The sequence below is a fragment of the Aquarana catesbeiana genome, linkage group LG03, assembly GCF_042186555.1.
Source record: "Aquarana catesbeiana isolate 2022-GZ linkage group LG03, ASM4218655v1, whole genome shotgun sequence".
In the NCBI taxonomy this organism is placed as follows: domain Eukaryota; kingdom Metazoa; phylum Chordata; class Amphibia; order Anura; family Ranidae; genus Aquarana; species Aquarana catesbeiana.
In genome coordinates, this window is record NC_133326.1 from 189,381,801 (window position 1) to 189,409,024 (window position 27,224).

The 27,224-nt window shown below is 44.0% G+C and overlaps 2 protein-coding genes across 3 annotated transcripts in view; both read left to right on the forward strand.

The window, feature by feature from the left end:
• Positions 1-27,224, forward strand: part of PIK3CG (phosphatidylinositol-4,5-bisphosphate 3-kinase catalytic subunit gamma) — a 93,770-nt gene that overhangs the window by 9,407 nt on the left and 57,139 nt on the right. The window contains exons 1-2 of one of the 2 annotated variants that reach the window (XM_073619659.1): positions 17,079-17,234; positions 23,268-25,286. In XM_073619659.1, the coding sequence (XP_073475760.1) occupies positions 23,280-25,286 (2,007 nt within the window). In that variant the 5' untranslated portion in view covers positions 17,079-17,234; positions 23,268-23,279. Of the gene's footprint in view, positions 1-17,078; positions 17,235-23,267; positions 25,287-27,224 lie in introns of those variants that run through there. The other variant, XM_073619658.1, reaches the window with a different exon arrangement.
• On the forward strand, positions 5,508-7,334 carry LOC141131872 (inosine-5'-monophosphate dehydrogenase 2). Its single transcript, XM_073619657.1, has one exon. It carries the CDS (start codon positions 5,579-5,581, stop codon positions 7,121-7,123), a length of 1,545 nt encoding a protein of 514 aa, XP_073475758.1. The 5' UTR covers positions 5,508-5,578; the 3' UTR covers positions 7,124-7,334.

Sequence of the window (27,224 nt, forward strand, 5' to 3'; positions counted from 1 at the left end):
CCAATCAAGTTGTAGTAACATCTCAACGATGATCAGTGGAAACAGGATGCACCTGAGCTCAATTTTGAGTGTCATGGAAAAGGCTTTAAATACTTATGTACATGTGATTTTTTCCATTCTTTATTTTTAATAAATTTGCAAGGATTTCAAACAAACTTCTTTCACATTGCCATTATGGGGTATTGTTTGTAGAATTTTGAGGAAAATAATTAATTTATTCCATTTTGGAATAAGGCTGTGACATAACAAAATTTGGAAAAAGTGAAACGCTGTGAATACTTTCCAGATGCATTGTATTTAAGTGATTTGCTAACCGGTTGCAGGCTATAATAATATGAAATAGTTTAGAATTTCTAATTTTTTATTTTTAATAGCAAAGATTTTAAACAACAATCAGAGTCATCATTTTTCATGGGACCAATCTCCATTGGATGTTTAACCACTATTACACCTTGCAGGTGTGGTGCACTTTCTGAAAGTGCACCAAAACCACAGGTTGAGCAGCACTCCTGATCAAGAGATAAAAAGTAGGGGTGTAGTTCCTTAAAGGGGTTGTAAAGGTAAAATTATAAAAAAAAAAAAAAATAACAAACATGTTATACTTACCTTCACTGTGCAGCTCGTTCTGCACAGAGTGGCCCCGAACCTGGTCTTCTGGGGTCCCTCGGCGGCTGTTTCAGCTCCTCCCCGCAAGCATTAACCACCTTAATGTGAGCTCCCTCGCATGGTGGTTAGTGCTTGCGGGCGCGCTCCCGTGATACAGCCGGCGGCTATAGCCGCTCACTGTATCACTCGGCCCCGCCCCCCAGCGCGCCGCGTCATTGGATGTGATTGACAGCAGCGCGAGCCAATGGCTGCGCTGCTTCCAATCCATCCACTGTAGCCAATCAGCGGCCAGTGTGAGCGGAGGAATAGATGTCGGGAACGAGAAGCTGACTTTCGAGGCATCAGGTAAGTAAAACGGGGGGGCTGGGGGCGGCGGTATTGTCAGAAGTTTTTTCACCTTAATGCATAGAATGCATTAAGGTGAAAAAATTTTTACCTTTACAACTCCTTTAAGTCTGTGTAACTTCTATGTTCTCTCTGCAGCTTACATCACCAAAACATTCACACTTCCAAGCCACGTTGGACTCCAATTGGTAACTCAGGGCCTCTGATAAGGCAGTACAGCCAGCCCTCCTTTGCTGGGCCTGGAGCCTATCAGTTCAAAAGGGGGGACCCAGACATCTGCTAAGCAGTAGGGTTGACTGTACTGTTTTATTGCACACACCGATCCTGTTCTGCCTCCCCTTCATCACTGCCAGCTTCTCATCCTCTCCCTCCCTCCAGCTGCACTGCAGGGGGATTGGTTCTAGCACATGCGCCCCTTCCATCTGCTGTTTTGGCCCCCATGTTTGCCCCTTTCCTCCACATTGCTGCCGGCTTCCCTCCACTCCCGCCGGCAGCTGCTGCTGGTACACAGGGAGATGTTTCAGGATCGAGAGGGGCAGGGGCTGGTAAATATGTCACTTATTTGCCCCTTCCTTTCCTGAATGAACAGTAAGTGATCGGTACCAATCACGCCTGTGTCCATTCATCATCACAGAAACATAGTAAACTGTGTTTACTATGCCTCAGTTTGTGAATGAGCAGCAAGCTTCAGAGCACTTCCTTTTTATTCATCTGTGCAGCTGAGGCTGTAGAGAAAGGGACTGATCAATCTATGACCTCAGTCACTTTCAGCCAGTGGGGGGGGTGCTGTTAGGTAAGCTGTATTGGGCCCTGTGATTTATAACAGCATCCCTGTGGTAACTACTTAGAGCCCTTTCACACTTTTTTTCTTCCTAATGCCGCGTACACACGATCGGTTTTGTAGTCAGACTAAACTCCGAAGGTTTCTCTGACGGAATTCCATTCAAGCGGTCTTGCCTACACACGGTCAAACCAAAGTCCGACCAAAGTCCGACCGTCCAGAACGTGGTGACGGAACTAGAAAAGGGAAGTTCAATAACCAGTAGCCAATAGCTCTTGTCTCGTACTTGCTTCAGAGCATGCTTCGTTTTTGGTCTGTCGGAACAGCATACAGACGAACGGTTTTCCCGATAGGAATGGGTTCCGTCGGAAAGATTTAGGACATAGTCTATTTCTAGGTCCGTCAGGATTTTCGAAAGAGAAGGTCCGATGAGGCATACACACGTCCGGATTATACGATTAAAAGACTCCCTCTGACTTTTTCTATCGGACATTCTGCTCATGTGTACACGGCATAAGGGTTACCATTTTATTGATTATTGATGTGGCGTTCCCTGTCCTAGCCATCCGCGGGTATTGCCCTCAGATCCGGCGGCGCAATGTCTCCTGGGGCGGTGCACTGACTCCTGGGAGCTATGAATCAATCTTCCCAGGAGTCAGTGTGGCTAGCTGCCAATAATTATTGCGATCTTCCGAAAGCGGAAGTGACATGATGACGCCAGGACTTTGCCATCACAACGGGGCAGGCACTTCCAATGACGCCGCCCGTTGTGATGGCAACGTCGAAAGTTTATGGTGCTGCGACGTGTACCTAATGCGCATGCGCGGGAACGGGCGGTGCATGCTGGTAGCTCAGCATGCACCGTATCCCGGAAATGCCTTCACAGGCAAGTTGACAACTTCCAGGAACAGATTATATAAGTTATTTTTATATACGAAACCGGACATCACGGGGTAATTTAGAAAAAACAAGTGCGTTGCACACTTACATTATATTAACTTAGGAATTTAGAAAGAAAAAAATTGATTAAACGTTGGAACTCCTCTTTAACAGTACTCAGATTATATTAATTTTTAATTTTCTAATGGAAAGATGAATTTTGGTTGGTTGCAATGATTTTCTGTATTTGGCACATAGCTGTGCTGCTTACTGTGTACTGCAAACTGTAAGTGGAAATATGATCATGGAAGAGTTCACTCAGAATAATGTACATAGGACCACAGGCCAAGTGCTTTAATATAAGGCTTCATGTACACTGCAGCTGCTAAACTCATGTTTAGGAGCAGTTGGGCTTTTTTTCTAGCAGCCCCTAAACTCCCCTCTGTTATCTTATGTGTACATGTACACTGATCCATCAACATGGGGACAAGGTGCTTTGGGGTGGGAGCCCCCCCTGCCCCAAAACACCCCCCCCCATGATGGTGTGTGGCCTGGTATGGTCCTGGGGTGGGGGGTGGGCACTCGCTCGTTCCTGACCTGCCGGGCAGCATGCTCGGATAAGGGTCTGGTATGGATTTTGGGGGGGTCCTACGCCTTTTTTTTTTTTTCTTTTTTGGTGTGGGGTTTCCTCTTAAAATCCATACCAGACCGAAGGGTCTGGTAAGGTCTTAGGGGAGGGGGAACACCACGCTGTTTTTTGTTTGTTTTTTTTTTTTTCATTTTGGCGTGGGGTTCCACTCTAAGATCCTCAGAGCTCAAGTCGCACCACAAGTCGGATTATGATGATCCGCCTTGGATGCGACTTCTATTCAAATCAATGGGCTGAAAGTCAGATCAAAGGCGGCTCTCATAGGGAACCATTGATATTGAATAGAGCCAGAGAAAGGCTGCTAAAAGCTAACGTGGCTAAACCTGCTTTAATGCCAATGCAAAAAGCTGCTAAAAGCGCGTTTTTACAGATGCTTTTTCCTGGCATTGGTAGTGGCTTTACAGCTCGTTTCTTCTAACACCCCATGTGCAGGAAGCCTAAGTTGTAGGTCCCAGAGTGAGCTTTATTCTAGGTTCCCACTAGCACGTGCTTTGAAAAGCGATCTGCAGTGAATCACTTTTCAGAATGTGGCTAAGCAGGTGTTCAAGGGGCAAACTTGCCACTTCCTGAATGCCTGTTTTTTATTTTTATTTCTGTTACTAATACAGGCCTTCTTGACTTGAATTGCTGAGTTTGACCAGCAATGCCACCTGTCAGGCCGCGCTAAATTTGCATGTAAACAGCCCCCATCAGCTGTATTGTAGGCTTTTAGTGGGTGATCAGGGTGAGGTATATCTGTTTTTAACACGCTCCCATGTGAAGGAGACCTGTAGACACACTTCAAGTGAACTTTTCAGGCAATTTGAACATTTAAATGTAAACGTGCTGCCTAAGGCTGTTCATACACTGTGGGCTGAATGAAAAAAAAATCCAACAGATTCCTCCATTAAGGCTATACAGCATTCCATGAATGATACTCATGCCGAGCGAGCAACCTCCTGTGTTCACTAGTAACAGGGCAGCCACTCATCACAAGACCTGAAAGCTAGGAGTGATCACTGTACTAACACAGTGCCTACTATAGTGATTTCTAGTTATTTGTGGTGATGTACTCACACTTTGTTCAATTGTTAAATTCTATCTGTGTCAACCAAATCATTGAAACAAAATTGCAAAATTAAAATTAAGGTAAGTTATGAAGCTGCCGCTATAGTATTGGGTTAATGTAACCGTGTTAGATCAATATCAGAATAAAATAAGCTATGCTTAATACACAAATTTTTGTGCTCTCTCCAGTAAATCAATAAATGTGTTAATTACTTCAATAGTACAATAAACTAACTCACAAAGTTGTCCGTTTATGAAGCAGTGAAAAAATGTCACTGCTTCATTCTCCGCCATTCTCAGAGGAGATCGTTCTCCTTGGTGTGTCAGTTTATGAAGCTTTGTAGATCGTTTCTCCTTTGGAGGAGTGAAGTGATCTACAAACGCTTCAAACAGTGGAGAACGGCCCCTGATACTGGAATCTCATGAGACTTTACGACATTACATTACCAGAAATTCACTGAAACACCGACATGACAGGGGGGCATGGTTACTGTCTTGGGGGGTCTGATCGAGACAGAAGGAAGTTAAAAATCTTCCTCCCTCCCTCCTCAGATCCCCCAGGATTCTCTCTTCACTCCCCGATTCTCCACCTCTAAGCGGGTGAATCGAGTGTGAATTCTGACATAGATCACCAGTGAAGTGCTTAGATCGCAGCTTCATAGACTGGCCGTTTCTGTGTCAGTCAATGAGGATTCTCAGTGTTCAGAGATCATCGGCACCAAAGTGTCTATACATATACAATAGGGCTGCAACTAACCATTATTTTCATAATCGATTAGTTGGCCGATTATTGTTTCGATTAATCGGATAAAATCATTAAAAATAAATGAATATGCCATTTTTTTGTTTTTTTTTCAAATAATGAAATGTGTTACACTCAAACTGCATCACAACATAACTACTAAAGTAAATTCCTCAATCATTACTGACAATGCAGTGAGGGGGCTGGCCCTGAATGGGAGAGGGGACCGTACTGGAGGGTGGGAGGGAGTTAGCTAGTTTGAAGACCAGGCGTTAAGTAGGTTGGGAGGGGGGGAGTTTGGAAGAGAGGCATGTAGGACAGGAACTGGACCAGAGGGGGTTGCGATAGAAAGCGAGTTTGTTTGGACAGGGGATAAGACCCAAAAGGGGCAGAGCGGGCTGGAGGAACTGGACCAGAGTGTGGGAAGGGGAGGTCTGTGTATTCCTCAAACTGACACCAATGGCTCTTTTCAGGAAGGGGAGCGACTCCTCGTGTCCAGTCCGGCCGCCTTCCTGACACCGTCTGCGGCATGGCCGACTACCTGATCAGCGGGGGGACCAGCTACGTCCCGGATGACGGCCTCACTTCACAGCAACTGTTCGGTGCCGGAGACGGACTGACCTACAATGACTTCCTCATCCTCCCCGGGTACATCGACTTCACATCTGATCAAGTGGACCTCACCTTGGCTCTCACCAAGAAGATCACATTGAAGACCCCCCTAGTCTCCTCCCCCATGGACACCGTAACGGAAGCCAACATGGCTATCGCAATGGCGCTGACTGGTGGGATCGGCATTGTCCATCATAACTGTACGCCGGAGTTCCAGGCCAACGAAGTGCGAAAAGTAAAGAAATATGAACAAGGATTCATCACAGATCCGGTCGTCCTGAGCCCCACACACAAAGTACGAGACGTATTTGAAGCCAAGGCTCGTCACGGATTCTGCGGCATCCCCATCACAGAGAGCGGAAAAATGGGAGGGAAACTAGTGGGGATCATTTCATCCAGAGATATAGACTTTCTGAAATCTGATGAGCATGACCTGCTTCTAAACGAGGTCATGACCAGGCGGGAAGATCTGGTCGTCGCCCCAGCTGGTGTTACATTAAAAGAAGCCAATGAAATTCTGCAGAGAAGTAAAAAAGGCAAACTGCCGATTGTTAATCAGGACGATGAGTTGGTGGCAATCATCGCACGTACAGATTTGAAGAAAAATCGGGATTATCCGCTGGCGTCAAAGGATTCCAAGAAACAGCTGCTGTGCGGCGCCGCCATCGGCACACACGAGGATGACAAATACCGTCTGGATCTCCTGGTGCAAGCCGGAGTGGATGCTGTGGTGCTGGACTCGTCGCAAGGAAATTCCATCTTCCAGATAAATATGATCCAATACATAAAGGAGAAATACACAGATGTACAGGTCGTCGCTGGAAATGTTGTGACGGCAGCCCAGGCGAAAAACCTGATCGATGCCGGAGCCGACGCTCTGAGAGTCGGGATGGGAAGCGGATCCATCTGTATAACACAAGAAGTGCTGGCGTGCGGCAGGCCCCAGGCCACAGCGGTGTACAAGGTTTCAGAATACGCCAGAAGATTCGGTGTCCCGGTCATTGCTGATGGTGGAATCCAAAATGTTGGACACATCGCAAAGGCTCTGGCCCTTGGTGCCTCTACAGTCATGATGGGATCGTTGCTGGCAGCGACCACAGAATCGCCAGGTGAATATTTCTTCTCGGATGGCATTCGGTTAAAGAAGTACCGTGGCATGGGCTCTCTGGACGCGATGGACAAGAACGTGAGCAGCCAAAAGAGATATTTCAGTGAGTCTGACAAGATCAAAGTTGCTCAGGGAGTTTCCGGTGCCATACAAGACAAAGGATCCATTCACAAGTTTGTTCCTTATCTGATTGCTGGAATCCAGCACTCCTGCCAGGATATAGGCGCCAAGAGCTTAACGCAACTCAGGGCGATGATGTACTCTGGAGAGCTCAAGTTTGAGAAGAGGACCAGGTCTGCACAGGTGGAGGGAGGAGTGCATGGACTCCATTCGTATGAGAAGAGATTGTTCTGACACTACTGAGCCACATCACCTGCCACCACCCACCGTTCAGAATGTAGCAGCTGCCATCATCGCATGCCACGTGTGTGGAGCCTTTTCCAGCTGCAGCTGCCTTACCCTCATCCGCTCTACTGTCAAAGGATTCTGGGTACTCAGAGGAAATCGTGTTACTGATCACTAATTACTACTGTGCCTGCTGTTTTTACAATAAAAGCATCAAAATTTAAAAAAAAACAAAAAAAAAAAAACTGACACCAATGACGGGTCACTATCCCCCCCCCCCAGGAACACCAATGATGGGGCACTATCCCCCCCAGGAACATCAATGATGGGGCATTATTCCCCCCCAGGTACACCATTGATGGGGCACTATTCTCCCCCAGGAACACCAATGATGGGGCACTATCCCCCCAGGAACACCAATGATGGGGCACTATTCACCCCCCAGGAACACCAATGATGGGGCTCTATTCCCTCCCAGGAACACCAATGATGGGGCACTGTTCCACCCAGGCACACCAATGATGGGGCATTATCCCCCCCAGGAACACCAATGATCGGGCACTATTACCCCAAGAACATCAATGATGGGGCACTATTCCCCTCCCAGGAACACCAATGATGGGGCACTATTCCCCCCAGGTACACCATTGATGGGGCACTATTCTCCCCCAGGTACACCATTGATGGGGCACTATTCTCCCCCAGGAACACCAATGATGGGGCATTATTCCCCCCAGGAACACCAATGATGGGGCACTATCCCCCCCAGGAACTGGACCGGAGTGTGGGAAGGAGAGGTCTGTGTATTCCTCAAACTGACACCAATGATGGGTCACTGTCCCCCCCCCCCCCCCCGGAACACCAATGATGGGGCACTATCCCCCCCCAGGAACATCAATGATGGGGCACTATTCCCCCCCCAGGTACACCATTGATGGCGCACTATTCTCCCCCAGGAACACCAATGATGGGGCACTATCCCCCCAGGAACACCAATGATGGGGCACTATTGACCCCCCAGGAACACCAATGGTGGGGCTCTATTCCCTCCCAGGAACACCAATGATGGGGCACTGTTCCCCCCAGACACACTAATGATGGGGCACTATCCCCCCCAGGAACACCAATGATCGGGCACTATTACCCCAAGAACATCAATGATGGGGCACTATTCCCCGCCCAGGAACACCAATGATAGGGCACTATTCTCCCCCAAGAACACCAATGATGGGGCACTATTCCCACCAGGTACACCATTGATGGGGCACTATTCCCCCCCAGGAACACCAATGATGGGGCACTATCCCCCCAGGAACATCAATGATGGGGCATTATTCCCCCCCAGGTACACCATTGATGGGGCACTATTCTCCCCCAGGAACACCAATGATGGGGCACTATCCCCCCAGAAACACCAATGATGGGGCACTATTCACCCCCCAGGAACACCAATGATGGGGCTCTATTCCCTCCCAGGAACACCAATGATGGGGCACTGTTCCCCCCAGGAACACCAATGATGGGGCACTATCCCCCCCAGGAACACCAATGATCGGGCACTATTACCCCAAGAACATCAATGATGGGGCACTATTCCCCTCCCAGGAACACCAATGATGGGGCACTATTTCCCCCAGGTACACCATTGATGGGGCACTATTCTCCCCCAGGTACACCATTGATGGGGTACTATTCTCCCCCAGGAACACCAATGATGGGGCATTATTCCCCCCCAGGAACACCAATGATGGGGCACTATCCCCCCCAGGAACTGGACCGGAGTGTGGGAAGGAGAGGTCTGTGTATTCCTCAAACTGACACCAATGATGGGTCACTGTCCCCCCCCCCCCGGAACACCAATGATGCTGCACTATCCCCCCAGGAACATCAATGATGGGGCACTATTCCCCCCCCAGGTACACCATTGATGGCGCACTATTCTCCCCCAGGAACACCAATGATGGGGCACTATCTCCCCAGGAACACCAATGATGGGGCACTATTCACCCCCCAGGAACACCAATGGTGGGGCTCTATTCCCTCCCAGGAACACCAATGATGGGGCACTGTTCCCCCCCGACACACTAATGATGGGGCACTATCCCCCCCAGGAACACCAATGATCGGGCACTATTACCCCAAGAACATCAATGATGGGGCACTATTCCCCTCCCAGGAACACCAATGATAGGGCACTATTCTCCCCCAAGAACACCAATGATGGGGCACTATTCCCCCCCAGGTACACCATTGATGGGGCACTATTCCCCCCCAGGAACACCAATGATGGGGCACTATCCCCCCCCAGGAACACCAATGATGGGGCACTATCCTCCCCAGGAACACCAATGATGGGGCACTATTCCCCCCCAGGAACACCAATGATGGGGCACTGTTCCCCCCCCAGGAACACCAATGATGGGGCACTGTTCCCCCCCAGGCACAACAATGATGGGGCACTATCCCCCCCCCAGGAACACCAGTGATGGGACACTATTCTCCCCCAGGAACACCAATGATGGGGCACTATTCCCCCCAGGAACACCAATGATGGGGCACTTGTCCTTCCAGAAATACAAATGATGTGCACAACCCCCCCCCCCCCAGGAACACCTGGTGGGGCACTTGTCCTCCCAGAAATATCATTCAGGTCACTGTAAGTAAGCCGCTATATGTATACCTTATTGATATTGCAGCTTGGCACCCACGTGACTGGCTGCTTCTCTCTTCTTTCTCTCTCCTCTCACAAGGCAGCAAAGCGGGCGGGGCTGAGAATCCCCCCTCTGACATCATCAAAGAGAAGGAGAGAGGCGGCTGGGCCCGGTCATATGAGCGCTGTTATGCGAAATGTATACAGCGGTGCCGCCGGCTTGTACAGAGGGGATTATTGTAGGCTCTAACGAGCAGGACCCTCTGATTCCTCCTGTATTAAATTGCATTGTACTTGTACTGTCTGCCCTAATGTTGTAAAGCGCTGCGTAAACTGTCGGCGCTATATAAATCCTGTATAATAATAATAATAATAATTATAGAAAGAACACTCAGACGGAGGTGGAGCTGACAGGCAGGGAGGAAGGTGCGACAAACCAATCAGAGCAGCTAATCGATAATGAAAATCGTTGAAAACGAATTTCATTATCGATTATTATCAATTTTATCGATTAGTTGTTTCAGCCCTAATATACACTAGATAATGTAAATTAAAGTGCCAGTGCAACAATCTTAATTCATATAGTCCATAAGTGCACATCAAAGTGCCAGTGCACGAATCTTTCAAGTGAGAACCCCCCCGGTGCTGTGCTCCCCACCTTTATTCTCCACTCACCGACAGTGTCAGAATGGTTAATTAGTATCCTGGTATGGTTTGGATGAGCTGTATGCTCCACACTTTTGATTGTATGGTCCGTAACAATGCAGTATATTCATGGCATAAGGATCAACAGAGAGCTCTCCATAGCCTAATACCATTTGGTTTTATTAAAAAAACTTTAAAAGTAATTACACTTACAAAAGTAGTTGTAATACAAGCATGTATTATAGGGTCAGAGTGCCACCTCAGCGTGCGTTCCAATTATCAGAAATTACGTAACTACTCATCCCGCTTCAAACGTTTCACCCCTCCCACTGGGCATCTTCAGAAACAGGCGGGGAGCACGGCACTGCGGATTCTCACTTGAAAGATAATTCTGCACTGGCACTTTGATTTGCACTTATGGACTATTTGAATTAAGATTGTTGTACTGGCGCTTTCATTTACATTATCTATTGTATATGTATGTAGCATCCTCTACCTTTAGGTAGGTGCTAGAATAAGATTCTTCTGGGTTTAAAGCTTTCAGTGTAGGCAAATTTAGACAGGCCTGTGCTTTAGGTTAGGCCTGTTTGTTTTGATTTGAGTTTGGGAGTGTTCAGTGTAGTGGTGGGTGTGACCACCTGTGCTTTGACTCAGAGACGCCTCCCCTGCTTTCAGAAAGATTGTTCTGGAACAGAGGTTGGACCTGAGGTTTGAGTGGCAGGCAGCTCATGTGAGGAGCTCCGACCAATTACTATTCGGTATTGGCAAGGGGCAGGCCTCCCATATAAGCTGGGGTCACATGCTGCCCGGGAGGTTCTGACGGTGCAGGAAAAGAAGAATGGAGCATTAGGTAGCTGCCGCAGGGTCTCCCCACGTGGGGGCTCGCCGAGCGCGGAGGAGGGATGGAGGAGCTGCTAGGATGTATTCCTGGATAAAGATCTTCACCATGGTGTTGGTGTCAAGCTGCTGTGACCGGGGAACACAGGACTTGCACTTTGGAGAAGATCAGTGAAGAAGAAGCAACATTAGGACTGAGGACAGTAAAACAAAGTTCTGTGACCGGGGAACACAGAACTTGCCCTTTGGAGAAGTTCAGTGTGAAAGAAGCCAAAGGAGAATTGTTGAGAGTAGTGCAGAATGCTGTGGCCGGGGAACACAGCATTTGCAGTTATGGACTGGCTGGGAACAGTATTCCGCTTATCACCTTGTGCTAGACCATCGGGGAGAGGTACACCATTCAAGATATTTTATTACAGTAACAAAGAACAGCCAGCAAGCTGGGATTATTGAGAGTGATACCTTCTTGTCTTACTGGAAGTGAAGCAACAGTAATCTAACAGTTTTGCAGTAAAGGATTTGTACAAGAGAAGTGATATTCTGCAGGAGTCAGTGCAGAGGAGGAGAAGCAATAGTCTGCAGCGGAAGTATGCAGAGGAAATAGACTGTGAATGTTAGAGGTGCATCATTTCAAGGCTAAAGCTGCTAATCAATGTCTTACCAATGTGATGACATTTCAATAAGTGCTATGGGCATCCCATATCTTCCTTTACCCGAACCAAGTTGTATCCTGCAATAAATGCAACTAAACTACGCAAATGACTGCTCATTTTCTCAGAGGGGATAGGGTCTGGCAGCAGGGTGATTTGGCGGATTGTTTGTCAGTAGTGCTCACACCATGGCTACATTTGGAGGTGCCACCGAGATCTGCCTTCACTGTTAAACTGCTGGCCGTCGCCCCTAGCAACCGTTAAAAGCCAGGGGAGACTGCATGTTTTGCCAAGTTTGGGATACACTGAGGAAAAGGACTGTGTGTTTGCCTTTAAAACTGACTTTGTTACATGCCGTTGCCCATAGCAACCAAAACTAAGCTTGTTGCCAAGTGCTGTTGTCCATACCAACTGTCCAGGATCGGCTACTAATGGACACTCACAACAGCGGCAAACCTTGCAACTCAGTGACTGTAACCATGTGCTATTACCCATGGGAACCATGGCGAGCAATCACGCTCATTGGATTACAAATATATCCGGCGCTTTGCGGGCATTACCCACTGTTTGCAAATGACTTTATTAATCCTGCCAAACACAGTGGAGAGTGGAAAGTGAGTTTGTGAATGTTTACTCTTGCCCTTAGTAACCTAGCCACAAGGGGGTGTCGTTGACGGGGTCTACACGGTCAGTCCCTAACGGTAGGACATTGCAATGGAGAGACTTTCCTGTGTTAACGGTGACCGCTGCAAAGTTTGCCTACAATTCAACAGCGCCTGCCACCAGGTGTCACCCTGGCGCACACTGAAAATGTAGGCTTACAGTTCCTCGCACGCTGAACCAACAAGTGGGGGGTGGAGTTACGCCCCAGCGGAGAGCTAATAAGTATTCAGCGTGCTACGCGCCAGACACGAGGCAGAGCAAGATGGCGGAAGGTGGTCGGAAGACGCCCGCTATGCAGTGGTCGCCTGATGTGCAGGATCGGGTTTCGGTTGATACCGGCATCCAGCTGGAAATCACCGGAGGACTTGCCTTGGGGGTGGTCGGAGGAGTGGGGTGGCTGTGCATGATATGCCCTGGATGCCACAGACCTATGGCTGGAGTCAGTGCCTGGGCCCTGTGGGGATCCAATGACTCGCTTAGGGCCGGTGCAGCAAGAAACCAGGTACTACTTTACGAGTTTACTAACCGGACTATGCATGCCACAGACAGTTGCAGGTGACCCGGAAGGCCGGAGAGGGCCATGTGTCACCCACCCCAGTTGTGGAGGAGTTTTCAGCGGGCTCGTCTATCTCTGAGTTCCAGGATGTCAAAACAGAAGAGGATGTCGGGAAGACCTGTGGCCTGGCCAGGGGCCCGGAGGTTGCAAGTGTTAGTGTGCGACCTCCGGTTGATCTCCCTGAAGAGCCGGCTCCAAGTAAGACCCTTTCTGTGCCCGTTCGGAAGGAGCCTATGTTGCAGGAGGGGGATCCCTCAGGTGAGCCGGATGAGGTGAGCGAGGGCTGGGTTGTGAACTGGGGTTCACCCAGAATGCAATGGTTCACAGGGAACTCTCCATCCACCGGAACTCCAGCTGAAGCAGCGGAGGAACCACAACGCCCAGCACAAACCCCGGATCAATCCCACAGACTCTTCATAAGTCCGCCCAGCACTACTCAGACCAGAGCGCCCACCTACCGTCAATGGGTCAGTAGGGCCTCTGATTCCTGCCTGGCAGGGGGAAGTCTAAAGAGCTGCCCAGGTTCTCCCGGTTCCAGCGGGAGGTACAAAGGAGGGTTGCTCTGGAGTGGGGCCTGGACTTTCTGTATGTCTCGTCCCAGATTATGGACGTTGTTGAGGACTCCCGAGAGCAGTGGGAGAATGACCTAATCTGGGACTACCTGCATGTCCCCAAGCCAAAACGGGTGCCTGAGAGTGAGGTTTGGGCCCGTTTCCAGGACATCCATCGGGAGTGGAGGCTTGGGCGTGCCATATACAGAGACAAGGTTCTGGTTGTCAAAGCAGGTCAGAACACTAGAAGTTACTCTGTGTTTGTTAGAGGAGAAAGGGATAGGTGTAGGAAGGTTGCCGGACCCACGCTATTACCTGTGATCGGACTACTGTGCTGTGTAGCCTCAGGTAAGGGCACCCACTAGGACTGCCAGATTGCAGCCGGGTTAGGGTGGATTTCCCCAATAACAATCATTATTGCAAGGTACAGCTAATGTCTGTCACTCAGGGTGCCTGACAAGGACAATGTCATGGACACTAGGGTGTGCTATCCTTGCTAAAACCCTTTGTTAATCATTTCTAAAGAAGGACTCCTTTTTCAAGGAGCCAAAAACTACTTTTTCATGAAGGACTCCTTCGCTTAGGAGCCAAACAGCAAGTTTATCTGCCTACGGGCACATGTTTTTAAATTGAGCTTACCAAGAGACATTTTTCTGTGTCACCTTTGAGAAGTTTGAAAAGAATCTGTTTCTGTCACCAAGTCGAGGATTACAACCCCCTCTGCCTGGTGAAGTGTTAATATGTAGTTAGTTTGTGTGTTTGTTTGTGTCTTCTTTTAGGAAAACCTTGGGATGTGATGGCTGTCCATCTCCACCGTTGGGATAGATGAAGACCCGTGGCAGGCAGAGTATTCCTCCCTAGGGAGCAGTGCTCTGGTTCCACTTGTATGTCACAATAGTGATAGAGATTTGTAGTTAGGATGTACAAAGTGTGCAAACATATGTATATGGTTGCAGTGTACATGTTTCATTTTGTACTTTTATACCATGTTTCCCCATCCAAGTTTGTCCCTTTTTCCCTTCCCCATCCAACTAATTGATATGGGATGCCTTTCTTCCTGGGTTCAGGAGGTATTTTTCAAATGTATTCCTCCACAGCTGAGGACAGCTGTGATTTTAGTGGGGGTGAATGTAGCACCCTCTACCTTTAGGTAGGCGCTAGACTAAGATTGTTCTGTGTTTAAAGCTTTCAGTGTAGGCAAATTTAGACAGGCCTGTGCTTTAGGTTAGGCCTGTTTGTTTTGATTTGAGTTTGGGAGTGTTCAGTGTAGTGGTGGGTGTGACCACCTGTGCTTTAACTCAGAGACGCCTCCCCTGCTTTGAGGAAGTTTGTTCTGGAACAGAGGTTGAACCTGAGGTTTGAGTGGCAGGCAGCTCATGTGAGGAGCTCTGACCAATTACCATTCGGTATTGGCAGGGGGCAGGTCACTCATATAAGCTGGGAGGTTCTGATGGTGCAGGAAAAAGAAGAATGGAGTATTAGGTAGCTGCCGCAGGGTGTCTCCACGTGGGAGTGCGCCAAGCGTGGAGGAGGGATGAAGGAGCTGCTAGGATGTATTCCTGGATAAAGATCATCACCATGGAGTTGGTGTCAAGCTGCTGTGACCGGGGAACACAGGACTTGCACTTTGGAGAAGATCAGTGAAGGAGAAGCAACAGTAGGACTGAGGAAAGTAAAACAAAGTTCTGTGACCGGGGAACACAGAGCTTGCCCTTTGGACAACATCACTGTGAAAGAAGCCAAAGGAGAATTGTTGAGAGTAGTGCAGAATGCTGTCGCCGGGGAACGCAGCGTTTGCAGTTGTGGACTGGCTGGGAACAGTAGTCCGCTTATTACCATGTGCTAGGCCGTCGGGGAGAGGTACTGAGTATCTCTGGCCGGGTAAAGCACTCTAGTAATACCTTCCAGGAGACTGTGTAGCTACCAAATTCAATGAGCCACCGGGGAGAGGTATTGTATGCCTCTGGCTTATTGATTTGCTAAAGCAACACCATTCAAAATAGTAACAAAGTACAGCCAGCAAGCTGGGATTATTCAGAGTGATCCCTTCTTGTCTTACTGGAAGTGAAGCAACAGTAATCTAACAGTTTTGCAGTAGAGAATTTGTACAAGAGAAGTGATATTCTGCAGGAGTCAGTACAGAGGAGGAAAAGCAATAGTCTGCAGAGGAAATATGCAGAGGAAATACACTGTGAATGTTAGAGGTGCATCATTTCAAGGCTAAAGCTGCTAATCAATGTCTTACCAATGTGATGACATTTCAATAAGTGCTATGGGCATCACATATCTTCCTTTACCCCAACCAAGTTGTATCCCGCAATAAACGCAACAAAACTACGCAAATGACTGCTCATTGTCTCAGAGGGGATAGATGGGGGTCTGGCAGCAGAGTGATTTGGCGGATTGTTTGTCAGTAGTGCTCACACCATGGCTACATGTATAAACACTTTGAGTTTGTTTATTGTACTTATGAGTTCATTAACACATTTATTGATTTATTGGAGAGAGCACAGAAAATGTGTATTAAGCATAGGAGCTGCGCTTGGTTTTTTCATATATAGTGTTTCTAGCTACATTGATTTCTAGTTCATGGGTTCCCACCCCGCAGCCGCCGTCACATTTAAAGCCGGCACGGCTGTATGGGCAGATTCCACACAGCTGTGTCATTCATTCATGGAGATCTGTAAATGAAAAAATACAAGTCCTACCTGCCATGCAGCAGACCTATTGTTGTTCTCAATGGACTTTTCAAGCGCGCTGATCAGCAAGTTTGTAGTCCATTCACATGTACTCCAGCTTTCTAAATAAAAGCTTGTACAGAGGTACATACAGAAAGCTGGAGGATGTATCGGAGCAGAAGGCTAACATTACACCCATCATCCACTGTTTGTGGGTGCAATGCTTTGTAGGCTCCCATGGGGAAAAAAACAATGCATTTTATTTTCCTGCTAAAAAAATGTGCATTTATTATTATTCCCTTAAATGTGAATTTAACTTTTAATTTGTTTTTCTTCTGGCTTGATGATAAGTGTGCAGGGAAATACTGTACATTTTGTTTTATTTGCTCAGTGCAAAGCCCTTCCATGTGCACCTTACTCTAAAAGCTAGTTATAAATTAGGGCAGTTGTCATTTTTTGCTAAGAAACATAACCAGCCTCTTTTGTTGTTCTAGATATCTTTTAGTAAGGTAGCATAACTACCTTCTAAATATTAGAAATGACATCACCATTCAGCATAGATCGGCATACATATCACTATTTTTACAGCTTATCATACTATTGCATGAATTGTACAAACATAGTTTTTGATGATATATCTGATATAGTGCTGTAGCCAGGGGAAGTGGTCCGTAGCTTTTCTAAATATGTAATCAAATGAATAATCAATGTGGTTAAAGCTTCCTTCCTGATACCAGCAGTACTTCCTCTGTAGATGTAAAGAGGAGAAATAAAGTTACAGCTCCAGTGGCTGTGACACACTCCTGACAGGCAACAGCACAGGCAGTCTGTAATCTCTGCAACTGTACACAAATGAATCTTCAGGGCCAACACCTCCTTCCAATAAGCAGGTAATTTATCCTTATTGCATCCCGTCTTGTGTGTGGGGCTCATTCATTCGGCACAGATGTTTGATTATCTAAAGTTCAATGGTATTTGCTGGGTTGAGTACTTTGTTGCATGCATAGACATTCTGATCAGCATTGTGCTCTATCTTTTTTGTTTTCTTGGTTGTCCTAGATGTTTTCCTGCAACATCAATGTCAGAGTGTATTTTCAATGTCTAATTTAGACGTAATATTTAGTAACTAGACATAAGATTAGCATCACAAAACTATTTCAGCTGTTATAATTTTGTATATAGATCATTATTTAAAAAATATTATTATTATTTACTATTCTTATTATTATTTTGTTTTCTTGCTTTTTGGGTTTTTTTTTTGCATGTGTGTACAAAATAAAAATGTATAGGGTTACCATATGCAAAAAATTGTATTGTGCAATAATAATGGAGAGCAAATGCATAATGCTATTTATGCAAATGTTAAAATGCAAAAGGAGTTTAAAGGTCATACTTGTATGGTTAACTAGAAAAAAAATTAAAATTCAAGCTTATGGAGGATTATGTCCCTTTGCCAGATTCATTTTAATCACCCTGTTTTGCTTTCCTAATTAGTGATTAAAAAGTATCACTTTGGCAATATTTCTGCCTTTTTTTAAACACAATTATTTGAAATTATTTAACATAATGCATGGTGAATATCTAATTATCAATTGCAATAACAATACTATCATAATATTTTTGTTGTGGTCCATCTTCCATGCAATTTATTACAAATTAAATTCGTTAATATGACATTTAGGGTGGAGGAATTCAACCTATGTTTCTATGTTTTGCCTCACAAATAGTTGTTAATAGGGTAAATATTTAACATGGAAATAGCACCCTCATAAAAAATAATAAAGTGTATAATTCCTGCACAAGTTATCTTGTAATGTTATGTTAATAAAATGGCCATTCCAATTCCATTTCCATTGTCATTAAAGTATAACTTTATAAGGAAGGGAAAACTTATTTTATTAGTTTTAGAATGGAGTTGGAGTAGAACACCTTTTAGTTTTTTGCTGTCTGTGTCCCCATTAGGGAGCTTCACCTCTCTATTTGTCTTGTTTACCATTATCACCAAAAGTAAAAGAAAATCCCAAATGTTCAGTTGTCACCAGAACAGAAATAAAAGGGTAATCTTCCAATGAGGACACAAGTTCTGGTGACCAAATTTCCATTCGTTTGGAGGAATTTCTTCTCACTTCCTGTTGAGGCTATGGGGAGAAAAATCTCCCTATTGGAGGATAACTCTTACTTAATCAAAAATGAAAAAAAAAAACATGCCTACAATTCTACTGTAAATTCAAATGTTAATTTCTTGCAACCATGGCAACCTGGAGGTGTTTTGTACACTGTATATAAAACACCCTCAGAAGTAATATCTGGTGTGATTTAATCAGGGTCACTCCCCCATCCCCAGAGCTTGGAGCCAAATTAAAGACATCCTCTGCAGTAAGTACTTCATTTTAATGCAACTTACTGATTACTTTTCTCACTGCTATTACAGCAGTTAGTCTGCTCAGGTAGTTGGTTTGGAAGCATCCTCCAATTAGTGGTCAGTTTCGAGGAGAAAGGACATTGTAAACCTGCATGACTATTTCTAGAACTGAAGTGGGTAACAATCTACAAGAATGTTTGCTAAAATTCTTGCCATGTACATAGTTGATCAGGATGTGAACTAGAGTTTCACTTAAATGATACCAGCACTGAGTTTATGATATACTGTGTGTGTGTGTATATGTATATATATAAATATATATATATATATATATATATATATATATATATATATATATACACACACACAGTGGGGAAAATAATTATTTGATCCCCTGCAGTTTTGTAAGTTTGCCCACTTACAAATAAATGAAGGAAACACATGTTATAAATTAAGTTGCAGTTCAGTGAGTAAAATAAGTATTTTATCCCCAGGCAAAACATGACTTAGTACTTGGTAGAGAAACCCTTGTTGGCAAGCACAGAGGTAAGACGTTTCTTGTAGTTGGTGACCAGGTTTGCAAACATCTCAGGAGGGATTGTTGTCCACTCTGCTTTATAGATCTTCTCTAAATCCTTAAGGTTTCTTGGCTGTCTCTTGGCAACTCAAAGTTTTAGCTCCCTCCATACATTTTCTATAGGATTAGGGTCTGGAGACTGACTAGGCCACTCCATGACCTTAATGTGCTTCTTTTTGAGCCAATCCTTTGTTGCCTTGGCGGTATGTTTTGAGCCATTGTCATGTGGGAACACCCATCCACGACCCATCTTCATTGTTCTGGCTGAGGGAAGGAGGTTCTCATTCAAGATTTTACAATACATGGCCCCATCCATTGGCCCCTCAATGCAGCAAAGTCAGCCTGTACCTTTAGCAGAGAAACAGCCCCAAAGCATCATGTTTCCACCTCTGTGCTTGATTGTAGGGATAGTGTTTCTTGGGTCACGGTCAGCATTTGTCTTCCTCCAAGCATGGTGAGTCAAGTTAATGCCAAAGAGCTCAATTCTGGTCTCATCTGACCACAGCACAGCTTTGGAACATTCTGCTTTGGAGCTGTTTCTCTGCTAAAGTTACAGGCCGACATTGCCACATTGAGGTGCCAATGGACAGGGCCATGTATTGTAAAATATTGCCTTCTTCCCTTAAACCGTCTTCACTCAGCCAGAACACTGAAGATGGGTCATGGATGGGTCTTTCAGCATGACAATGACCCAAAACATATTGCCAAGGCAACAAAGGAGTGGCTCAAGAAGAAGCACATTAAGGTCATGGAGTGACCTAGCCAGTCTCCAGATCCTATAGAAAATTTATGGAGGGAGCTGAAACTTCGAGTTGCCAAATGACAGCCAAGAAACCTTAAGAATTTAGAGAAGATCTGTAAAAAAGAGTGGACCAAAATCCCCCCTGAGATGTGTGCAAACCTGGTCACTAACTACAAGAAATGTCTTACCGCTGTGCTTGCCAACAAGGGTTTCACCAGCAAGTACTAAGTTATGTTTTGCTTAGAGATCAAATACTTATTTTGTTCACTGAACTGCAACTCCATTTATAACATTTGTATTGTGTTTTTTTCTGGATTTTTGGTTGATATTATGTCTTGATCATAAAGCGTTACTGGATCTACTGATTACCAAAAATACAGACCTGATCATGGGTGTGTAAATACGGGGCAATTTCAGAAACAGCGATCACAGGTCAATTGGCTTCAGTATAAATCACACAAATAAGGAAACATAAGGGGAATACAAAGACACTGAATTTCAAAAGGGCCAACTTCCCTAAACTACAAACCTTGTTAGAAGGCATGAATTGGGATAAAATCTTAGGAACAAAGAACACGGGGGAGAGATGGGTTTGCTTTAAGAGCATATTAAATAAGGGCATTAGCCAATGCATCACATTGGGTAATACACTAAGAGCCCTTTCACACTGGGGCGGGGGGCGGCGTCAGCGGTAAAACGCCGCTATTATTAGCAGCGTTTTACCGTCGGTATTCGGCCGCTAGTGGGGCGGTTTTACCCCCTGCTAGCGGCCGAGAAAGGGTTAAATACCACCACAAAGCGCCTCTGCAGAGGCGGTAACACAGCAGGACCATGGATCTGTGTGTGTAAACACACAGATCCACGGTCCTGTCAGAGGAGAGGAGACCGATGATGTGTTCCCAGTACAGCGGAACACCGATCGGTCTCCTCCCCTAGTGAGTCCCCGCCCCCTACAGTTAGAATCACTCCCTAGCAACACAGTTAACCCCTCGATCACCACCTAGTGTTAACCCCTTCACTGCCTGTCACATTTATACAGTAATCAATGCATTTTTATAGCACGGATCGCTGTATAAATGTGAATGGTCCCAAATATGTGTCAAAAGTGTCCGATGTGTCCGCCGCAATATCGCAGTCACGATAAAAATCGCAGATCGCCGCCATTACCAGTAAAAAAATTTAAAAAAATAAAAATGTTATAAAACTATCCCCTATTTTGTAGACGCTATAACTTTTGCGCAAACCAATCTATATACGCTTATTGCGATTTTTTTTTTTACCAAAAATATGTACAAGAATACATATCAGCCTAAACTGAGAAAAAATTTGTTTTAAAGAAAAAAAAATTGGATATTTATTATCGCAAAAGGTAAAAATGATTGTGTTTTTTTTAAAACTTGTCACTCTTCTTTTGTTTATAGCGCAAAAAATAAGAACCGCAGAGGTGATCAAATACCACTAAAAGAAAGCTCTATTTGTGGGGAAAAAATGATAACAATTTCATTTGGGTACAGTGTTGTATGACCGCGCAATTGTCATTCAAAATGCGACAGCGCTGAAAGCTGAAAAATGGCTTGGGCAGGAAGGGGGCGAAAATGCCCAGTATTGAGGTGGTTAAAAGGGGATCAACTCCAGAGATAAAACGATAATTTTTCCACTCTATAAGACTCTGGTCCGGCCGCACCTAGAGTATGCTGTCCAGTTCTGGGCACCAGTCCTCAGGAAGGATGTACTGGAAATGGAGCGAGTACAAAGAAGGGCAACTTAGCTAATAAAGGGTCTGGAGAATATTAGTTATGAGGAAAGGTTGCGAGCACTGAACTTATTCTCTCTGGAGAAGAGAGGGAATATGATTTCAATTTATATATACCGTACTGGTGACCCCACAATAGGGATGAAACTTTTTTGCGGAAGGGAGTTTAACAAGACACGTGGCCACTCATTAAAATTAGACGAAAAGAGGTTTAACCTTAAACTACGTAGAGGGTTCTTTACTGTAAGAGCGTCAAGGATATGGAATTCCCTTCCACAGACGGTAGTCTTAGCGGGGAGCATCGATAGTTTAAAAAAACGATTAGATAAGCACCTGAACGACCGCAACATTCAGGGATATAAATTGTAATACTGACATGTAGTCACACACATGGGTTGGACTTGATGGACTTTTTTCAACCTCACCTACTATGTAACTATGTAATTTAAAATACACCTTTGATAAAAGTTATAGACCCTTCAAGTGGGCAAACTTGGGCAAAATCTGCGGGATCAAATATTTATTTTCCCCACTGTGTATATATGTATATATATATATAATATCTATATATAGATATATCTATATATATAGATATATACAGATATATATATATATATATATATATATATATATATATATATATATATATATATATATTACAAACTAAATTACCAAAAGTATTGGGACGCCTGCCCTTACATGCACATAAATTTTTAATGGGATCCCAGTCTTAGTCCATAGGGTTCAATATTGCGTTGGCCCACCCTTTGCAGCTATAACAGCTAATAATTTGTTCCAGTATCACTGCTAGTGTATGCAGTACCGAATGTGGCCAGAGGTGGGGGGGCCCCGGAGACACTCGGAAACACTCAGAGCCGCTCGGAGACACTCAGGAACAGAGTGTTTCCGAGTGTCTCCGAGCGTCACCGGCACCCCTGCACCTCTGGCCACATGCGATACTGCACAGCCCAGAGGCTTGAGCAAACCGAGTCAGGATTAAAAAAAAAAAAAGTTTGTGTTGCGAAACGCTTTTAAACAGCGTTACTCGCAATCCAAGGTTTTAATGTACATGAAGAAAGAGTATTTATTTGTAAAAAATTTTAATAGAAACTAAGAATTTTCTAAATTTTTGGTCTTTTTTCATTTATATAGCAAAAAGTAAAAAACACAGTGGTGATTCAATGCCACCAAAAGAAAGCTCTATCTGTCGCAAAAAATAACTTCATTTGGGTACAGTGTTGCATAACTGAGTAATTGTCATAAGTATGACAGTGCTGAAAGCTGAAAAGTGGTCCTGGGTGAAAGAGCGGACTTGAGGTGATTAAACCCCCAACTTTCTGCAATAATTGATGGCTAACAGTGTACAAGACTTTGCTATTCTAGTTATTTATAAAGTACCAAAAATAAAAGCTGTGTAAGTGCCAAAAATTAAATAATAGCAAAATAAAAATGGCAATTTGTATATTTTATACTCTATTTCTGTTCATAGCTTGAAGCTGGCATGGCGCTGGAGAATTATGACCAGCCTGTTGTACTAAGAGATGAAAATAAAAGGAGAAGAAGAAAAATGAGACCCCACTCAGCTGCAACATCCAACGTGTTCTCCATGGAGCTTATACCAATAGAATTCATTCTGCCCACTAGCCATAAGAATAGCAAGGTTCCAGATACAATTCTCTTGGAAATTGCTGGAAATTGCACAGTTGAGCAGATGAAAGCACAAGTGTGGATGAATGCAATAGAGAAAAGTCACAATAGTGATTTCTACCACAGACTTAGTCCAGACCAGTTCCTCTTGCAGTATCAGAAAAAAGGTCAGTGGTATGAAATATATGACAAACATCAGGTGATTCAAACATTAGACTGCATAATGTACTGGAAGGTTTTACAAAAAACTGTAGGAAAGATTTATATCATCCAAAAGCAAAAATCCTCTGAAGAGACAGTGGAGTACCAGAAAAAGTTAAATTATCTAATTGGATATGATGTGACAGATGTCAGCAATGTACATGATGATGAACTAGAATTCACCCGCCGTAGACTAGTCACTCCACGTATGATTGAGCTTGTTAAAAGAGATGCCAGGCTATATTCTATGGACCCTTGGGTAACATCAATGCCACTTTCAGAGCATTTATCTAAAAAACTTACTTCCAATAATATTTTCATAATTATACACAAGGGCATGACAAGCCATACAATCAGGGTGTCCATCGATGACACACCAGATGAAGTACTTCAGTCGTTCTTTACAAAAATGGCCAAGAAGAAATCACTGCTGGACATTTCAGAGGAACACAGTGAGCAAGATTTTGTCCTAAGAGTGTGTGGGAGAGATGAGTACATCATTGGGAACTCACCACTTAAAGATTTTTTTTACATAAGACAATGTATTAAGAGTGCAGATGAGATACATTTTGTTCTTGATCTCCCTCCTGATCCATCTGAAGACATTGTCCAGAAAGAAGAGTGGCCTTTGGTTGATGACTGCACTGGAGTAACAGGTTATCACGAACAGCTTACTATTGAGGGAAAAGACCATGAGAAGATATTTACAATATCTCTTTGGGATTGCAATAGAAAGTTCAGAGTAAAAATTATTGGAATTGATATCCCAGTTTTGCCAAGAAATACTGAACTAATAGTGTTTGTTGAAGCCAACATTCAGCATGGACAGCAGGTGCTTTCCCAAAGGAGGACATCTTGTAAGCCATTTACAGAAGAAGTTCTATGGAATACATGGCTGGAATTTGATATAAAAATCAAAGATTTGCCTAAAGGAGCCCTTCTGAATCTACAAATAATTTGCTGTAAGGCTCAAACTGTCTCAAACAAAGGAACTCCCCATGCAGCAGACGCTACGGGCTCAGACTCAAAATGTAAAAACCAGCTTCTTTACTATGTAAACCTGTTATTAATTGATCACAGATTCTTATTAAGACAGGGGGAATTCGTCCTTCACATGTGGAAAATACCTGGGAAAGGGGAAGAGCAAGGAAGTATTAATGCAGATAAACTGACTTCTGCCACTAACCCCGATAAAGATACTTCAATGGCCATTTCTCTGAGTCTAGACAAATACTGCCATCCGGTAGCCCTTCCTAAACACAAGTCCGTGTCTGATCCTGAACTTGACAGGGCAAGGTCTGAAATGCCCAACCAGCTACGGAAGCAGCTTGAAGAAATTATATCCACAGATCCCCTGCATCCCTTGACACCAGAAGACCAAGAGCTCATGTGGCATTTTAGATATGAAGTTATGAAGCACCCGGAGGCTTACCCTAAACTGCTAAATTCAGTAAAGTGGGGAGATCAGGAGATGGTGGCCAAAACATATCAGCTATTAAATAAAAGGGAAGCATGGGATGACTGCTCTCTGGATGTTGGCCTAACAATTCAGCTACTTGATTGCAACTTTTCTGATGAAAATGTACGAGCCATGGCAGTTCAGAAACTGGAGTGTTTGCAGAATGATGAAGTCCTTCATTATCTTCTACAGCTGGTACAGGTAATCCATATTTTGCATAAAAGCACGTGTAGTTTCTTAGTACCTCTTTTTATTTGCGTGAGTACAAAGGCTTACTAATAATTTATGAGTATGTAGCTTTGTTTCCTTGGCATACTGTAGATGCTTTTATTATTCATTTATAAATATAGTATTTCTTTGTTTATTCTTTTGCATGCCAGTTTCTTAAAGCAATATTTTTTTTTATCTCTGTTCTAACATCAGTATTTTTATAAATACATACAGTATCAGTCGTTTTTATGTAATATACTTGTGTATATTGTACCAATAAGAGTCCGCAGTGCTTTAAAATAGCTGTAAAATATTTAGATCAGCCCTTGACTCTGAGCATTCTTGCAGTTTAATGTTCTTTATAGACAAAGAGGGTATTGGATACCTGTGCGCACACCCAGAAGATAATTTTAAAAAATAAAAATAAAATATACAATAATTAATACAATTACTAAAAAATTAAATGTTAAAATAGCACACACTAAACAAGGATAAAAATATTGAAGTAGTAGCTGCCACAAATGAAAGTGTTCACACACCAATTAACAAAATAATTAAATAGTAGATTGCGGCGCTAAACTACATACTAAATTTGTGCAACTCTCACCATACCAGGAAGGTCCAGAAATAGAAGCTCCAGGTAAATGCAGTCTAAACAATTAATCTTCCACTAGTATTGTGCAACCAAAGGTCACAGAGACACCAATATTGCATCAAACAATGAATCAAAATAACTGATAAAGAGGTCCCTATAATAAAGCTGGTATGAGGGATTGAATCAATCAAAATGGTTTCCAATCAATAACAGGTTCCTCAAAGTAGATGAAAAAACTGGGGAACAAACTGATATTATATGAGTAGCAAAACTCCAGAAAATATAAATTTAAAGTGTAAAACGAGGGTTAAACCCCGTCCCAGGTGCCAAGTGTACTCAAAAAATATTCAAACTCCTAGAGTATAGCCACAAAAGTGCTACTTAAACAATCTGATACAATTGTGACAATAATGAAACCAATAAATAGGTCAAAGAAAATAATACATTAAAGTGCATAACGTGCATAAATCCAAACAGTGCAGCATTAAATATTCTCAAGCTACAAATTAAGCAATAAGTGCACAAGAAATATAACGATGTGTGCAGCGTTCAGTTTGCATAACCTGGCAACCAATTATAAAACAAGTGGTTAAAAATAATATTGATAACAGTAACTAAATGTATCAGAGTGAATCCCTCCAAGTGTATCACATAAATGTGAAAGATACGTGAAATAGGTGATCAAATTATAAATCACATAAATAGTCCATAGAAAGTCCCATACATAGTCAAAACCCCCAAACGTGAAGTAATGAAGAAATGTGTCCAAAGAGTTCCTCCAGGTGCAACCGAAAAATAAGTGATGGTTCCCCCAGCCTCTCACAAATTGCACCCACTGTAATAACTTACAAAATTTCTTTAGCATGTTTGGTAGTCTATGATACTGGGTATCGATTAACAACATTTTGACAGCTGAATAAATTACTTAAATAGGAAACACTGTCACCTTGCACATGCACGGCAAGTTAACAGGATCTCTGGAAAGGACATTCCATGTCCCACTAATACTCGCTTTACCTTTGCTTCCTTGCAGCTGATGCTGAGATCAGGACATCAATTTCCCAGTCATGTGAGAGTGCTTGAGAATAGCGATTGGCCTCTAGGCCTGGGCACTGTCCTATGCTCCCCCACTCCCAAAAGTGTTGGGTATTTCCCTCAACTGCGAAGTATAAAGATGTCTGTGTCTTTTTAAATTTAAAGAGCAAAATATTAGACCCATTTCTTATGTGTAGAACCAACTCATACCTCGGATGTGAAGAACACACCGACAAAGGTTTTGATAAAGTAAGAGATAGAGATGCAGTAATGGCATGTTGCCGATTGTAATAAATACC

Coding starts and splice junctions, on each gene's coding strand:
- LOC141131872 (XM_073619657.1), top strand. CDS start 5,579: ATGGCCGACTACCTGATCAGCGGGGGGACCAGCTACGTCCCGGATGAC.